The sequence below is a fragment of the Aethalodelphis obliquidens genome, unplaced genomic scaffold (genome assembly GCF_003676395.1).
Source record: "Aethalodelphis obliquidens isolate GAN/ISIS:26980383/991018 unplaced genomic scaffold, ASM367639v1 scaffold53, whole genome shotgun sequence".
In the NCBI taxonomy this organism is placed as follows: domain Eukaryota; kingdom Metazoa; phylum Chordata; class Mammalia; order Artiodactyla; family Delphinidae; genus Aethalodelphis; species Aethalodelphis obliquidens.
The window spans coordinates 3,907,134-3,924,015 of NW_020837997.1; the positions used below are offsets into that span (position 1 = coordinate 3,907,134).

General features: G+C 61.0%; 1 protein-coding gene across 2 annotated transcripts; it reads left to right on the forward strand.

Annotated features, from left to right (window-relative positions):
• The first annotated feature begins 536 nt into the window (after nucleotides 1-536).
• On the forward strand, nucleotides 537-9,115 carry CILP2 (cartilage intermediate layer protein 2). 2 transcript variants are annotated; one of them, XM_027086041.1, is made up of 8 exons: nucleotides 537-695; nucleotides 1,678-1,776; nucleotides 2,636-2,926; nucleotides 3,459-3,614; nucleotides 4,687-4,965; nucleotides 5,542-5,650; nucleotides 5,844-6,001; nucleotides 6,252-9,115. In XM_027086041.1, exons 1-8 carry the CDS (start codon nucleotides 632-634, stop codon nucleotides 8,585-8,587), a joined length of 3,492 nt encoding a protein of 1,163 aa, XP_026941842.1. In that variant the 5' UTR covers nucleotides 537-631; the 3' UTR covers nucleotides 8,588-9,115. The 2 variants fall into 2 exon arrangements, with proteins under 2 accessions (XP_026941842.1, XP_026941843.1); XM_027086042.1 differs by having other exon boundaries at nucleotides 553-695; nucleotides 2,654-2,926.
• The last annotated feature ends 7,767 nt before the right edge of the window (nucleotides 9,116-16,882 follow it).

Consider the following 16,882-nt stretch of genomic DNA (forward strand, 5'->3'; position numbering starts at 1 on the left):
ACCACCGCCACCTCGCCTGGGCCTCCTCTGTGCGCGGGGTCTGGCGCGGGGGTGGGGAAGCTCAGGGAGGAACTTCCCACCGGTCCCCTGGTGGCCCCAAGGCGGGAGGGATGGAGGGCAGACGTAAATGGACTTCTTGCTGGCCTCGGAGAAAACTGGAGCCAGAAGAGTGGAGGGTAGATTCAAGGTGGGATTTCCAGGCTGCTCAGGGTGGCCTAAAGCCAATAGAATCGAAGTTAGACCCGATGGAGGGTTTCTAGCCGCCTAAAGGGCGGCTTAAACATTGAAGGTTCGGACAGCTTCAGGCTCGATTCCAGGAGGCACTTCCCGACGTGGAGAACAGAGGGTGGGCTAAGGAGGGGACTTCCAGCCGGCGCCGAGGGGACGCAGGCCAGCCCGAGGGCGGAGGTACAGACAGACGCACCGAGGGGGGCGACCCAAAGAGGTTGTCTGCGCACCGAAGTCACCTCAGGCCCGGGAGCGTTGCTTGGACGGGGAGTGGCCTGGACGGGGCGTGGCCTGCGGTCGCGTCCCTCCCCCATCCACAGCCCCAGCGGCCGCCAGACCCGCGGGAGTCCGACCCGAGTGCACAGCGGAGCTGGGACCCTCCCTCCGACTTTCGGACCTGGCCATGGCGTCACTGCAGATACTGCTCTGCCTCTGTGTCGCCGCCGCGCACCTGGCGGGGACCCGAGGTGAGGCGCCCCCAGACCCCAGACCAGCCCCCTAGGCGCCGGACGTCTGACAGAGGGCGTGGCAAGCAGCCGGAGCCTGGAGACAGAACCAAGGGACCCACTTGCTTCCCCAGGCCTGCATTCCCTTTGCCAGCCTCGGGGGTGGAGTGAGGGGGCAACGAAGAGATGGAGCTCTGGGACCACCTGGGGCAGGAGGGGATCTCGTCCACTGTCTTCCCTCCTCCAAGGGACGATAGGGGCACCGGGAGTGTGGCTATGAACTTCAGGCTCCTCTGGATTCTCAGGACTGCAGGGTACCCATCTCAGCCACAGCATTTGGACCCTGAATCATCCACTCTTGGTCACACTATGAAGGGGCCAGAGCTGTCCCCTCTCACCTAACTCCTTCCCTCTTCCACACACACACACAGCACTCAGAAAAGAAATTCCCATCTCTGGAACACTCAGTGGAGTGGGGAACTGGGCCCATTTCTCAGATGGGGAGACTGAGACTCCAAGAGGGAAGGGACTTGTCTGAAGTCACTGCCCAGCCCAGTTATCTCAGACAACTCGCGGCTGGAGAAGCCAGGCTAGATTCCAAGGACTTCCCACTGGCAGCTTGGGCCCCAAGTGCAGGGATGAAAGGTAGACTGAGGGAGGGACTTCCAGTCAGCAAATGGATGAAAGAAAATTCAGATCAATATGACAGCAGGGAGGGGCACAGCCAACTGAACTCATGGCCACTGAGCACAGTGGGAGAACTGGGTCTGGGAAGCAGAGTGGACACAGACTTCCCCAGCCTAAGGGGCTGTGTCAGAGTGAGGGACGGGGCTGTGGGAGACTGGGGGTGGGGAGGTCATGGGGAGGCTTCCTGGAGGAGGGGGTGCTGCAATTCTCCCCTGGATTCCGGCTTCTCCCCTGTGAAATGGGGATGATCGTGGCAGCACTTTGCATACCAGGAGTTCACAGAAGTCCTTCCCCCTACCCCTCACCCCTTTGACAGGCACCACCACCCCTGAGGAGCCCATGGTGACTGCGTGGGGCCTTGAAGGTTCATTGCTGCACCCTGGCCAGCCCTCACCAGCCCTGGAGGACTGGGAAGGTGAGCCAGCTTGGGTCTGAGTCCTCGTTCTGCTGTGGACTCTGTGTGAGCTCTGGCTGGTAGGGTCTTGTGAGGAGGGGATACAAGCTGGGTGAAGAGCCCAGGACTGTCCTGGTCCCTGGGCATGGCAGCCCCTGGAAGTGGTGCCCCAAGAGGTCTAAGTTTTAGGAGCAGGGAGATGAGAGCCCAGGCTGTTTGTCCAGGAGGAAACCAGGGTGGGGTGGGGCGGGGCGGTGAGACAACAAGCTCAGTTCAGTCAGGGAAACAGGAGTTCTGGAACCCAAGTCTCTAGCTTCCCAGCTAGGAAGGTTCTATTTGACTTGCTCTTGAATGAGGAAAGGAGTGAGCGCCCCTTGGGGGGTTGATGGAAACAGAAGCTAGCCTGTGAGAGGCCAGACCCTTCCCACCTCTGGCTTCTGTGAAAGGGAGGGTTGCCTGATAGGTTCAGTGGGCAGCGAACAAGGTCCCAGCTGGCACTGATGCGAGGCTGCCAGGCAGTGGAACAGCTGGTCTCAGGCCTGGCTCCTCGTGCTGCCTTTATATCTCCTTACACCTCAAGGGTTCTGAATTCTGAGAGTGGGGGCTGGTGAGACAGTGGCAAGATCTCAGCGTGCACTCATGGGCCAGCTCAGATACTGAGCGGCAGAACTAGGGCCGGGGCAAGCGCAATCCAACCTCCCCTGATCCTTCTACAGCTCCTTCTGCCCTCGAGGGCTCTGGATCTGGGCAGGCTGGGCTTGACCATGTACTTTTGTAGGGAGGGGGACCTGGCTTAAACACGCAGGTGGGGGTGGGCGGGCCGCAGCCCAGGCTCCTGCCTGAACTGATGGGGCCCGACCGGCTAAGGCCCGGGTCCCAGCGCGTGCGGTGCCCGCAGAGGCCAGCGAGTGGACGTCCTGGTTCAACGTCGACCACCCGGGAGGCGACGGTGACTTCGAGAGCTTGGCTGCGATCCGCTTCTATTACGGGCCGGCGCGCGTGTGCCCGCGGCCGCTGGCGCTGGAGGCGCGCACCACAGACTGGGCCCTGCCGTCAGACGTCGGCGAGCGCGTACACTTGAACCCCACGCGAGGTTTCTGGTGCCTAAACCGCGAGCAGCCCCGAGGCCGCCGCTGCTCCAACTACCACGTGCGCTTCCGCTGCCCGCTTGGTGAGGGCGGGGCTAAGGGAGCGGCGGGGATTGGCCATAGGTGGATGAGGCCTGAAAGGATGGTGTCTTGTTGGGGGGGGGGAGGGGGAGGGTGCAGGGCGTGGCTAGGAAGAGGCGGGGTCTTTTAGGAGCAAGGCCGCAGGAGAGGGCCGGAGCGGATAGGAGAGGAGCTTTGGAAGGGAGGGGCTAAGAATGGCCGGGGCCCAGGTCGGGGTCAGGAAGGGGCCCCTAGGAACATAGCTCCCTCTCACTGCCCTCTTTTGCTCATCTAGAACTAGGGCCGTTCTGTGGAAGTGTGTTTTGAGCCCCAGATGTGGGTGAGACGCAGGGAGAACAGCAGGGCTTATCTTGGCGGGGGCGGGAAGGTACCTCAACTGCACATTCGACTGGTGCGCCTGGGGGAGCACCGATTGAGGCAGTGGGCAGGACTTCTCTCTGACTCGGATGCACGTGACGAGAGCACCCTCCAGTCCCACACTGTCAACAGAGTTCCAGGTTCCATCTGACGCCCCCATCCCTGCCCTCTCCCCAGAGGCCACGTGGGGTGCGTGGGGCCCGTGGGGTCCTTGTTCGGGGAGCTGCGGGCCAGGCCGTCGCTTGCGCCGCCGCCGCTGCCCAAGCCCTGCTGCGGATGCGTGTCCTGGGCGTACCCTGGAGGCGCAGAATTGTGTGAGGCCTACATGTCCAGGTAGGAGGGGCGGGGCCTGGAGGAGATAGTTGGGTTAGAGGCGGGGCCTGGGTGTAGGGGCGGGGCCAGTTGAGGGAAGTACCTAGAGGGGCTAGTTGGGGTGGAGCCTGATGGGGCGGTGCCTGGAGGGAGGAGGCGTAGCCTGAGTGTAGGGGCGGAGCCTGGACGACCAGAACTTGGACCACTTGGAGACGCTTTTCCTTCCCTTCCGGGCCCCCGAAGAGCATTGGTAAATGTGTACATCTGGACGGGTGGACGCCATGGGGGTCGTGTCCAGTCATGGGCAGATCTGAGGGGGCACTTCCTCTGTGTGCCTGTTGGAGTGTGCGGATGTCCTGGTGGACGTGGATACACACAGAAGCTGGCTCACACACTCGTGGTGCACACACGCGTGGCATTCGCAGGCCACGCCCGTCCCCCACGCCCACGTGGACATGCGCTCACACCCTGGCAGACATGATGCCCAGGCCCTCCCTGGTCCAGACACCAGGCCAGCCAGGAGGCGACTGGAAATTCCAATCAGGCCTGGTCTCCACAAACATGGTCTGGAGACTGCCCCAGCAGAGCACGCAGCAGGGTGGGGGAGCACAGTAGCCAATGGGGTGGTGGGATTCCCCACCCTACTCTGCTTGGCTCTGCCTTCTCCGTGCCTCTGCCCTGAAGTTTCCAGTGGAATTTTCCATTTTATGGAGAAACCACAGGATTGTGTCAGGAGGGAGATGTTCTGGGCCCAAGACCCATCCCCTCGCTGGGCCCCCAGCCCCTGCCTGAACATTTTCTCTCATGCTAGAAGGAGCCTCTCTGCCTTGTAAGAGTCACCTATCCTGTCCTCTCCTCCAGGGCATCTCCTTCACACCAGGATCCCAGGTCCCTCCCCTTGGCCCAGCCCTGACCACTGAGCCCCATGTCCTTCACACCAAGGGCTGCTGCAAGCAGGTCCATGATGAGGACTCTCTGAGGGGAACAAGGTGGGGAGGGTGTCTGGGTACCTTTGCTGAGTGACTGATAGAGAGGATAGCCCTCCCCAGGAAGGGGTCAAGAGTCTTCTCTGCCTCCTGTGCCCACCCCCCAGGGTGTGGTCCCAACACCTGTGGGTGCACTGACCACATCCTTCTGGGCTCGGTGGTCACCCCATCTGGGTGTCCGCTGCCAGGAGCCAGGGTCTCCTTGCGAGACTGGCCTGGCACCATGGCTACTAGCCATGCCCACGGAACCTTCTGGGTGCCTGGAGTCTGTGCCAGCAGCCGAGCCAATGTCAGTGCCCGAATGGATGGCTTCTCTGCAGGCATGGCCCAGGCCCAGGCCAACAGCTCCATCTCTGCTGTGGTCAGTGTTGTCCTTAATAAGTTGGGTAAGTGCCTCATGGTAAGAGGGATGAGGGGGCTGAGGAACTGGGGAGGAAATTCTGGGTGACGCCAAGCACTTGGGATGATGTGATGTACAGTGAGGCCAATGGAACAAGAAATAAGATGTAACGGTCATTGGAGAAGATGTGAGGTGAGAGGTGGAGTTGCAAAGGGAAGCATTAAGATTAAGCATGGGCTTCCCTGCGTGGTGCAGTGGTTGAGAGTCCGCCTGCCGATGCAGGGGACACGGGTTCGTGCCTCGGTCCAGGAAGATCCCACATGCCGCGGAGCGGCTAGGCCCGTGAGCCATGGCCGCTGAGCCTGCGCGTCCGGAGCCTGTGCTCCGCAGCGGGAGAGGCCACAGCAGTGAGAGGCCTGTGTACCACAAAAAAAAAAAAGCATTAAGGGCACAGTCTCCAGCAGATGTGAGGTGAACCTGAGTGGGGGGAGGGTCATTAGAAAAGGCCCAAGTGAAACAGGGCATCACTGTAAGGGAAAGGATGGGGCCCTGCTCTTGGGAAGGGTCTTTGGGAGAAGCTGGGGTGGGGCAGGGCCCTGACCTTTGCTGCCTCTGCCCCCAGAGAAGCCCTATCTGGTGAAGCACCCTGAGTCCCGAGTTCGAGAGGCTGGCCAGAATGTGACCTTCTGCTGCAAAGCCTTGGGCACCCCCATGCCCAAGAAATACTCCTGGTGAGTGCCTTGCCCCATGCTCAAGGGTCTCGCGCCCAGCTTTGGGGTTGGAATGGGCTTCCCATGATATGTGGTGCCTCAGAGACCCAGAGGAAGCTGCTCTGCAACCTCCCTGTGCTCCATGTGGGGCGGGACAGATGCAGCCCCTCCCCCGTGCCAAGGGCATTCATGGTGCTGCTCACCCGCCACCCAGGTTCCACAACGGGACCCTGCTGGACAGGCAAACGCACAGGTACGGGACCCACCTGGAGCTGCATGGGCTTCACCCAGACCAGGCAGGCACCTATCACTGCAAAGCGTGGAATGATGCCGGGGCCGTGCGATCGGGCACTGCCCAACTCACCGTGCTTGGTGAGCGTCCTCAGCAACCCTACCCACAACCCTGAGCGAGCCCTGACACCAAACTGAGCCCCAATCCCAGCTAAAACGCAACTTCAAATGGAACCCCGACTTCAGACTGATCTCTGACCTTGCTCAGTCGGATCCCAGGCTCCCACTGAGCCCCCGGGTTGAGCCTCTGATCCCAATCTAGGCCCCCAACCTTGGCCTCCATGGAGTTCCCCCCCCCTTACCCTGATCTGGCTGATTTCTTGCTCCACAGCCCCAGGCCAGCCAGCCTGTGACCCCCAGCCCCGAGAACACCTGATCAAGCTTCCAGACGACTGTGGTCAGCCAGGCAGCGGCCCCATCTACCTGGACGTAGGCCTTTGCCCTGACACCCCCTGCCCCAGCCCTGCAGGCTCGAGGCCCCGATGTGGGGACGCAGGCTCCCGCTGCTGCTCGGTGCACCGGCTGGAGAGCAGGAAGATCCACTGCTCTGGCTACATCCTCCCAGTCAAGATAGTGGCTGAATGTGGCTGCCGGAAATGTCTGCCCCCTCGGGGGCTGATCCGGGGACGTGTGGTGGCCGCTGAGTCTAGGGAGCCCTTGCGCTTTGCTCGGATCCTCCTGGGCCGGGAGCCCATTGGCTTCACATCCTACCAGGGTGACTTCACCATTGAGGTGGCACCTTCCACTCAGCGGCTGGTGATTACTTTCGTGGACCCCAGTGGCCAGTTCGTGGACACTGTCAGGGTCCTGCCTTTTGACCCTCGAGGTGCGGGCGTGTACCATGAAGTCAAGGCCATGCGCAAGAAAGCCCCTGTCATCTTAGATGCCAGCCAGAGCAACACGATATCCCTCGGGGAGCTGGAGGACGAAGCCCCCTTAGGCGAGCTGGTCATCCCTCCGAGAGCCTTCCGCAGAGCTGATGGTGAACCCTACACAGGGGCTGTGGAGGCCCGGGTGACATTTGTTGACCCCCGAAATGTCACCTCGGCGGCTGCCGCCCCCAGTGACCTGCGATTTGTGGACAGTGACGGGGAGTTGGCTCCACTGCGCACCTACGGCATGTTCTCGGTGGACCTCCGTGCTGCCGGCTCCGCAGAGCAGCTGCAGACTGGGCCGGTGGCCGTGCGTGTGGCCGCCAGCCAGATCCGAATGGCCGGCCACGTGGAGGCCCTGAAGCTGTGGTCGCTGAACCCTGACACGGGCTTGTGGGAAGAGGAGAGCGGCTTCCAGCGTGAGAGGTCGGCGGCCTCACGGGTCCGCCGGGAGGAGCGGGTCTTCCTGGTGGGCAACGTGGAGATCCGGGAGCGGCGTCTGTTCAACCTGGACGTGCCTGAGCGCCGCCGCTGCTTGGTGAAGGTGCGCGCCTACGCCAACGACAAGTTCAACCCCAACGAGCAGGTGGAGGGCGTGGTGGTCACGCTGGTCAACCTGGAGCCTGCCCCCGGCTTCTCGGCCAACCCCCGCGCCTGGGGCCGCTTCGACAGCGCCATCACTGGTCCCAACGGGGCCTGCCTCCCCGCCTTCTGCGATGCTGACCGGCCAGACGCCTACACCGCCCTGGTCACGGCCACCCTGGGCGGGGAGGAGCTGGAGCCCGCCCCATCCCGGCCCCGCCCACTCCCGGCCACCGTGGGCGTGGCCCAGCCCTACCTAGACAAGCTGGGTTACCGCCGCACCGACCACGACGACCCCTCCCTCAAACGCAATGGCTTCCGCATCAACCTCGCCAAACCCAGGTCCGGCGACCCCGCCGAGGCCAACGGCCCTGTGTACCCGTGGCGCAACCTGCGGGAGTGTCAGGAGGCCCCGGTGACCGCCAGCCACTTCCGCTTTGCTCGCGTGGAGATGGAAAAATACGAGTATAACGTGGTCCCCTTCCGCGAGGGCGTGCCGGCCTCCTGGACTGGAGATCTCCTGGCCTGGTGGCCCAACCCGCAGGAGTTCAGAGCCTGCTTCCTCAAGGTGAAGATCCAGGGTCCCCAGGAATACATGGTCCGCTCCCACAATTCGGGGGGCAGCCACCCTCGGACCCGGGGCCAGCTCTACGGTCTGCGGGATGACCGGAGTGTCCGAGACCCCCAGCGCCCTAGCACATCTGCCGCCTGCGTGGAGTTCAAGTGCAGCGGGATGCTGTTCGACCAGCGTCAGGTGGACAGGACACTGGTGACCATCATGCCCCAGGGCAGCTGCCGGCGCGTGGCGGTCAACGGACTCCTGCAGGATTACTTGACCCGGCACCCCCCTGCTGCACCCGCTGATGACCTGGCTGTCTTCTCCATGCTGGCCCCGCTGGACCCTCTGGGTCACAACTATGGTGTCTATACAGTCACTGACCAGAGCCCAAGGCTGGCCAAGGAGATTGCCATCGGCCGCTGCTTCGATGGCTCCTCTGATGGCTTCTCCAGGGAGATGAAGGCCGATGCTGGCACAGCCGTCACCTTTCAGTGCCGGGAGACACCAGAGGGCCGGCCGAGCCTCTTCCAGAGGCTGCTGGAGTCCCCATCGGCAGCTCTTGGTGACATCCGCAGGGAGATGGGCGAGGTGGGCCGGGCACAGGCACGAGCCTCAGGTCCCCTCCGCACCCGCCGTGGCAGGGTCCAGCAGTGACCCTGGGCCTCAGCCTCGCTCCTCTGCCCTGCTCCAGACTCCTCTGTCCTTGGCAAGTCTCTTCAGGTTTCTGGGCACTTCCTCCCCAGCCCAGAATTCAGTCAGGTCCGATGGTGCAAATGCAGGCAGATAATTGTTGCTGTGTGACGTGAAATGGAGTTTGTCCTGACTGTGGGAGCCAGCATCCTGGGATGATGGTCGGGGCTGGTGACCAGCTGAGGCCCAGAGGGGATCATTCCCAGCTCACATGCCAGCTCTGATTTCATTTCATATTTTGACCCGGATTTCAGATAATCCTCCCTTTCAGATTTCTGTGCTGAGCTGGATGCTTTATTGGGTCCTCTACCCTGAGTTTTGTTCTTGGGGTTATTTATTGAATAAATAATAACAGGTGTGAGTGTGGGGTCTGGACGTGGCCCATTGAAGGTCTGGGGAAGAGGCTTCTTGGCTCTGGGACTGAGGAGCACAATTCTCATACGTTTGGTGCTTGGAGATTCCCCAGGGGGTCGGGGCAGGGATTCAATTAAAGATGCTTCATTTCCAACTCCTGGTGTCAGTCTTGGGGAGAGAAGGATGGAGGCTGGGGCTGCTGGATCCAGGTGCACCTTGGCAGGCAGAAACAGGCCTGAAGCACATGCAAGCGGCTTGCAGGCCCCCGTGCGGCCCTGGACACTCCTCAGGCAGGCACGTGGGCCCCAACCGATGCCCACAGAAGTGTATCTGCGACATGTGTGTGCAGAGCTGACTCATAAGCAGCCCAGGCTTGTGCAGCCCTGACTGCAAAACACAGTAGTAGCTGCTGCCCTGGCCTTATCCTCCTTGCCTGGCTGTGGTCAGTGGCTCCTATCTGGCCACATGCCCAGGGGCTACAGTGGGCAGGGAGGGGCCCTGGCAGGGCCGTTTGCCCCAGGAGGCAGGAACTGAGGCTTCCCTGGACTTCTTCCACCGGGACCACAGCTGCCCTGCCCTGGGTCACACCCGGCTGAGGCCTGGCCATGCCTTGACCACGTGGTGATTTGGCTGCCCAAGGCCATGGTCCTGAGCCATCACCGGGACTCTCAGTCTGGAGGTGCAGCACCATCGCTTGCGCACTGTGTGCGCATGGCCAGGCAAGTTGTCCTGACGCCCCATGGGGCAGGCGCTGTTCCGACCACACACCCCCTTTCCAGACAAAGAAACTGAGGTCCCAAAAAGGAGAGGCAAAGGGCTGCTTGGGCCCCAGAGTGAATCCCGGCAGGAGCGGGGGGCTCCCTGGATGGCCCAGCAGTCCCCTCAAGGACGCACGTGAGACTCCCTTGGCCTGTAGGCGGTCCCTGGAAGGCATCGATGTGGCGTTTCTGGGGGCCTGGAATGGGGAGCATTGTGCCTGGCTGATTGCCCCCAGAAAGGGTGGCGGCAGGGAGTTGGAGTGCGGGGTATTATTCCCTTATTCTAGGGCCTGCTCAGGCCTTCTGCACACCCACCCACTTACCCACTCAACTGCCCACTTCCCCTCTATCACCCACCCACCCGCTCGCCCACCTGTCCACCCCTGCCCCTCCAGTCCCTCTTACCATCTGCCTGTCTAGCATGTAGAGGTGTCACGTCTGTGCCAACAATGGGGGCCCGAAGAGGGCCTGGCCTTGGCGGGAAGAGAGGTTCACACACACCCCGACACACCCGTGGAGTCAGTGCTCAGCCCACGTGGCCCGCTGGCTCTTGTCCATCTGGAGAACTCTCCATCGGACAACCCCCAGCCTCTCCAGCCCTCACGCACACTTTTGCTCAGCCCATGCCTTTCATGGGAACATCTTCCCCTGCCCAGGGGCCAGACTTAGGGGCCTGGAGGATCTGGGAGAATCTGGCAAACCCGAGGGTATCAGCCCCAGTCTCTGAGGGTGGGCCCCAGGGCTGTGCTTGGAGACAAGGTTTGGAGGCCCCAGTGCCAGCACCCCAGCCCCTCCTTGGATAGGCTGTGATAGACAAGAGAGGGGAGATGCTTTGAGGCCCCTGGGAGCCAGGGGCATGCGCATTTATCCAGACTTACTGTGTCTACACCCTCAGCTGAGAGGGAAGCTCAGAGGGGTAGGCCCCCGCCCAAGGCAACGCAGACTCTGGGCCTGCCTGTCGGGGTCCTCGGGGGGCAGCAGGAGTTGGGGGGGTTCCCCCTGCAGCTGGCAGGATAAGCTGGCTTCCAGGCTGGGTGTGATGAGGTGTCAGACGCCACTGCCAAATACCTTTCATTGAGAAAGTGTTGGGGCCGCGGCCACTGCCAGGCCTGGGGCAGCTGAGTTTGGGGCCGGCAGCTGGCCCCCCTTCTCTAGGGTGGGGCAGGGGTGGGTGGGCGTCATCCTGGGGCCCCCTCCCCAGCTGCTGCGGCTGGGCCAGGAGTGAGCAGGGGGTCCTAGGGGGAAGCGGGCCAGGGAGACTGTTCCAGGCAGAGGGCAGAGCCCAAGAAAATGCTTGGCACAGGACGGTGGCTGGAGCCCCAGAGCCTCCTCATCCCTGCTAACAGCTCTTCAAGAGGGCAGCACTTGGCCCCAATATTCAGATGAGAAAACTGAGGCTCCAAGAGAAGGAAGCCATGGCTCTGAGCTGACAGCCCTGTTCTTCGTTTTTTGTGTTTTTTTTTGCGGTACGCGGGCCTCTCGCTGTTGCGGCCTCTCGCTGTTGCGGCCTCTCCCGTTGCGGAGCACAGGCTCCGGACGCGCAGGCTCAGCGGCCATGGCTCACGGGCGCAGCCGCTCCGCGGCATGTGGGATCTTCCTGGACCGGGGCACGAACCCGTGTCCCCTGCGTCGGCAGGTGGACTCTCAACCACTGCCCCACCAGGGAAGCCCAGCCCTGTGCTTCTTGACGCTGTCTTGTGACCCCATTCTAGCCTCCGAGCCAGGAGTCTCCACGCCCCCGCTCCTGGAACGTTTGCTATCCGCCTCCTGGTAAATCCATTGCTCTCCCCCTAAAACTGGGGCTGCCAGACCACACCCCGCCAGCTTGGGGTGTGGGGGGCATAAAGTCCACCCTAGAGACCCCAGCTCCAGCCACCCTGGCGTCAGCTCAGGGCACAAGGAGGCCCTTGGTCCCGCCCACGGCATTTTAGACTTATAATTTTAGAACCAGGGGTTCTTAAAATTCCTAGTATTGCGAGTGGGAGAAAAATCTTGGAACAGTGCTTAAAACAAGAGAGTCTTAAACCTGCAGAATCCAAGAGGAGGAAGATAAAAATGAACACACATTGAGCAGTGACTGGATACAAGCCCTCCCTGTCCCCAAAGCCCTAACTCACTTTGAGAGTATTTAATGTATATTTATTGCCTTGGGCCTCAAAATATGCTTTTAGGGAGGGTGGTTTTTCACACACATACCCCCCCCATTTCACAGCTGAAGGGACTTGCCCAGGGTCACACAGCAAATGGGGACACCATAGGCTGAAGGGAAGGTCAATGTTTCTCAGAGAAAAGGACACAGGCAGTGGGTCTTGAAGGATGTCTAGGAGTTCGCCAGGTGGGCAAGGCAGGAAGGGCATACCAGGCAGCTGGAAAGGTACATGTGAAGGCTGAGGAGGGAAACCTCAGGTGGGCATGGAGAAGGGAGACACACAGGGGAGGTGTACAGAGCCTTGAATGCCACGCACCTGTGGAGTCAGCGCTCAGCCTACGTGGCCCGCTGGCTCTTGTCCATCTGGAGAACTCTCCATCGGACAACCCCCAGCCTCTCCAGCCCTCACTCACACTTTTGCTCAGCCCATGCCTTTCATGGGAACATCTTCCCCTGCCCAGGGGCCAGACTTAGGGGCCTGGAGGGTCTGGGAGAATCTGGCAAACCCGAGGGTATCAGCCCCAGTCTCTGAGGGTGGGCCCCAGGGCTGTGCTTGGAGACAAGGTTTGGAGGCCCCGGTGCCAGCACCCCAGCTCCTGCCAAGCAAGGAGCTGGAGAGTCTCCGGTGGGTGATGGGGAGCCACAGAAGGTGCTGGAGCTGGGAAAGATCACACAGTTTCTCATAACAAAGACTCCTCTATACCTGGGGCAGCATTCAGCGTGTGGAAAAGTGTTTCCTTTATGGAACTGGGTCTGCCCCCTCCCATGTGGCAGACCTTCGGGGTCCAAACCCGCAGCCCAGCGCCCCTTCCTCTCCAGCTGCCTCCTGTTTTGGCTGAGTATTGCTGGCTCCTCCACTTGGGCCTCGTGTCCCTGGCATGGCTACCCACCACTTCCCCAGCCCTGTCTGTCTCCCTCATCAGCCCTCAGAGTTGGGTATGACCCAGTCGCAGACCCCAAAGACTGGAGCCAGCCTGGCGGGGAGAACTGGCTTCAGTCAGGTAGGAGGAATGCTTGCATTTTAATGGTGGAAACAGAAGCAGGAGGCCAGCAGAGAAGGAACAGTCCAGCTGAGCGCCAATGTCCTGTCCAACCCCTCCCAGGGCAGGAGCTGAGGCCAGACCCCAGGGCCTGGGGTGGGGGATCTGGGCAGGCAGGAGGGAGGAGAGCCCAGGGATCAGGGGAGCAACAGACACGGACATTTGGTGATGGATGCAGGGAAACGTCCACCGCCCTACCCAGGGTCACAGGTGCCGTGCCAAACAGCGGATGTGGCGCGTGGAGTCAAGCGTCCTTATCATCAGTCCTGAGGTCACACCGTCCTGGCCACTCACTGTCCCTGTCCTCCCCAGTCAGACACTCCCTCCCACATCACTAGGCCCCCTTCTTGTCACTCATTCAGCTACACCGTCACTCTTAATTGCAGCCCCACACGCAGTCATCCCCCCCCACCCCCCGCCAAAGTGCACACGGCTGGATTTGCCGGTTGTTTTGGGTGTGACAGCCTAGCTGGTCACTGTGCCAACCCTCACAGCAGCCCGGGCGGATGAACCCTGACACACAGGCAGGGTCCTGCGAGGGTGCTGGCAGCCAAGAGCACCTGTGTACAGTGGAGCATCAACACCCACAGTGGCCCTTTGTCACCCTGCACTTGGGGACACTCAACCCTCAGACACCCAGATCGCCCAAGTCAGGACTGATTCTGACCTGCCATGAACCCCCGCAGTTCAGTCCCTCAAAGCACACCGGGTGCAGCCTGGTGCACGTGGCACCTCCCACCGTCCGGTGGCCCTGGGGAGGCCGGGGGCTGGGGGCGCCTCGAAGTCCCAGATGCTTTTCCTAGGAAGTCCCGAGTCCCTTCCTGCTGACTCAGCCCTGGGGACTGGCTGCCAAACCTCAGGTATGTCCTCGAAGGGTGCCTGGCGAGGCCTCCGTCAGGGCGATCGGGGGAGCCCACTCAGGACTCAGCTCTCCCCCGAGCCCCAGCCCCTCCTGTGCCCCAGACGGAGATCGAGCTTTAACGATGGGTCATAAGGCAGGCTACTGGCATGGTGGAGGAGGCTGAGGTCGCCTGCTCACACCTCCAGTTCTTCCAGGCTGAGGGTCGGTAGACAAATGAGCTCCAAGCCAGGTCAGGCTCCCTCATAAAGGGGCCCTGCTCAGCTCACGCTCCTTGCTTTGTAAAGATGCCTCTGTCTTGGGTGGTCTGGGGAGATTTGCCTTGGCTGCCCCTCCTGGGGCCCGGCACGGGGACAGCGACACACACACACACACGCACACACACACACACACACACACACATGTGCACACGTGTGCTCTCACGTGATGTCTACATGCAGACCTGTGGGTACAGATATGCTTGATCATGCCCAGACTCAGCCCTGGACTGGCCTTTCCACAGCCCCATTCTGAAGAGGGAGGCAGAGCCAGGCACAGGTACCTCAGCCTGTGGGGGTCAGATTTAGGCCAGCAGGAGGGCCAGGGGCTGGAAAAAACCAGAGAAGGGCCGAAGGAAGGCTTTCTGGAGGAGAGGGCATTTGCTATGGGCTCTGAAGAGAGAATAGGAGTTTGCCAAACCAAGATCAGATGTCCAAACGTCTTGAAAGCTGGTTTTAGAGTTTACCTTTTGTCTGTGAGGATTTTGAGCAGGGGAGGGACACAGTTAGATGAACTGCAATTCACTACCTCCTCTTGAAGACCCAGCCTCTCCCCTCAGGGGGCTTTCAGTCAGATGGGAGAGGCAGAGCCAGACCCAATCTGGAGGCATAGAAGAGTCCTCAGGTTTGTGAAGCACCTGCTAGGCATTGGGTTGGATCTTGTCAACAACCTTTTAAGGTAGGTATTATCTCTAGTTTTCAGCCGAGGAAAGCAAGGCTGAGAGAGGGAGGTACCTTTCACAGGGTCCCACACGGAGGCAGGGCTGTTCACACACAACCCTGGCTTCTGACTTGCAGTTGTGTCTGCTGACCTGGTCCCAAGCTGACCCTAAAGTTCGAAAGGCAGGGCAGTGGGGCTCCAAAAAGTCAGCTTTGCCAAGGGTCATGTTTTTGCAACTTGGGTCCTGGCCTGTGGGGGAGGCCCCTGCTCACGGGACACACGAGCTCCCCCTGGGCCTCAGCATGACTGTCCCTCTCCCACATCCCTTGTCATTGGCTGCTGAGTGGCTTTGATGAGCAGCCTCTAGGCAGAGGGACGTCTGAGTAGGAGGCTGGCAGTGCTTTTCCAGGCCTCCTGGGAGGCCAAGGCCACAGGCCCGACGTCTGGCCCAGGTGAACACAAACACTTGGAAATGGCTGACCCGACGGAATCTAGGCTGTGGCTGAAGAAGCCACTGGAAAAACACGCAGTCCACGCGGCCAGATCCAGCTTACGTCTCACCAGACAGGAGTGGCCTGCCCAGTGCCTGGAGCTGAGGAATGTTCGTTCCCTAGCTTTTTGGAACCTGCTGTCTCTGACCGGGGAATCCAGCCGCCGGGCGGTGCCACCCTCGGTCTCCTGTGGTCAGGCTGTGACCCGCCTCCTAATGTGTCCTTGGAGAATTAGGCCTCTTGTCTTGTCCCCTGGCCCAGATGCTGTTGGAGACCATTTGCTTGCTTGCATGCCCCTGACAATAGGAAGCTCACTCCTTTACAGCTGTCGTACCTGGCAGCCAGGAGCCTGTAACTGGACCAGTTTCCTACAGGAAGCTCTGGCTCCTTTGACCACGTGGAGGGGAGGTCACTGCAGCCTGAGCACCCCACCCCTCACACCCCCTCCGTGGGTGCAGCCCCCTCCTGGGCCTCAAGACTTCCCCCATGCTCTTTGCATTCAGTGTGTCCTGAGTAGACCCAAGTGTCTCACCCCAGAATGTGCTACTTGCCCCATGGCCATGCTTTAGCACTAATTTCTCCGTCCGCCTTCCTGAGCCACGGCCTGGGCAAGTGGACCACACATCCATTGAGCACCTACTGGATGCTGAAGCGCTTTACTTGCATCTCTTCACTGACCCCTCCCAGTGAGGCTGTTCCTATAATTGCTCTACTTTACAGGTGGCGAAACTGAGGCTCAGAGGGTTTACTTGGCATCCTGGGGTAGCAGGGGCAGATTCTGGAAGTAGGAGCCATTCCCCTGCTGGAACCAGGATAGGGACCTGGTGGCCTTGTCTTTTGGGCTGGGGCGGCCCCTGGAGGCCAAAGGGGGAGCCGCAGCCTGAGCCACACTCTTGGGCCTGAGAGCCCCCGGCTTCCCATAGGCTCTGGCCTTTCCCCTACACACAAATCCTCCATGGCTCTGACGGTCCCTGTCAGTAAGAGCAGGAGCTCTGGGTGAACTCTTGCTGGGTCACCACGGAGACGCCTAAGCACAAAATCCAGCCTCTTGTATCAGACCCAGGCTGGAACCAGGGATGGGGAGGGACCAAATGAGGGGAGGAGCCAGAGTCAGGGTCTGAATGCGGGTGACACACCGAGGTTCCAGGGAGGGGGTGGTTCAGATGAGGGGTGGGGTCCAGCTGGACTGAGAACAAGTGCTGCCCGGTCTCCCAATTCTACCCTGCCCCAGGAGACACTGCGAAATTAAACTAGGAGCTTCGGGGGGCCTTTGACGAATGACCAACGTGGGGTGAGTGGGATGGCAGATCTCCCCTCCACACAGACCACAGCTCTCCTCACCTCTCAACCCTCCCCAGGACTCGCTTTGGTCCGGAAAATCCCCATCGGCCAGGACCAGAGGGAGTTCCCTGGCGGTCCAGTGGTTAGGACTCCGCGCTTTCACTGCCAAGAGCATGGGTTCAGTATCTGGTCGGGGAACTAAGATCCCGCAAGCCGCGAGGCCAAAGAGAAAAAAAAAAACAAAAAACTTGAGGACCAGAGATGGGTAGATCCTCCCTGGGGACATACAGCCCAGTCCCCGTCCTGTCCCCGGTGGCTGGGCGGCGATTGGGTGGGGTGTGTGGGTGATGGGCCCAGAGCGAGATTAACCGGAGCCACGCCCACAGCTGCGGGGTTGCCCCATCACCTC

Bases quoted from the DNA above. Each gene is read 5' to 3' on its own strand.
- CILP2 (XM_027086041.1), top strand. From the start codon at position 632: ATGGCGTCACTGCAGATACTGCTCTGCCTCTGTGTCGCCGCCGCGCAC. The intron at 696-1,677 runs GTGAGGCGCCCC...CCCCTTTGACAG, and splicing joins GCACCTGGCGGGGACCCGAG to GCACCACCACCCCTGAGGAG. The intron at 3,615-4,686 runs GTAGGAGGGGCG...CCCACCCCCCAG, and splicing joins TGTGAGGCCTACATGTCCAG to GGTGTGGTCCCAACACCTGT.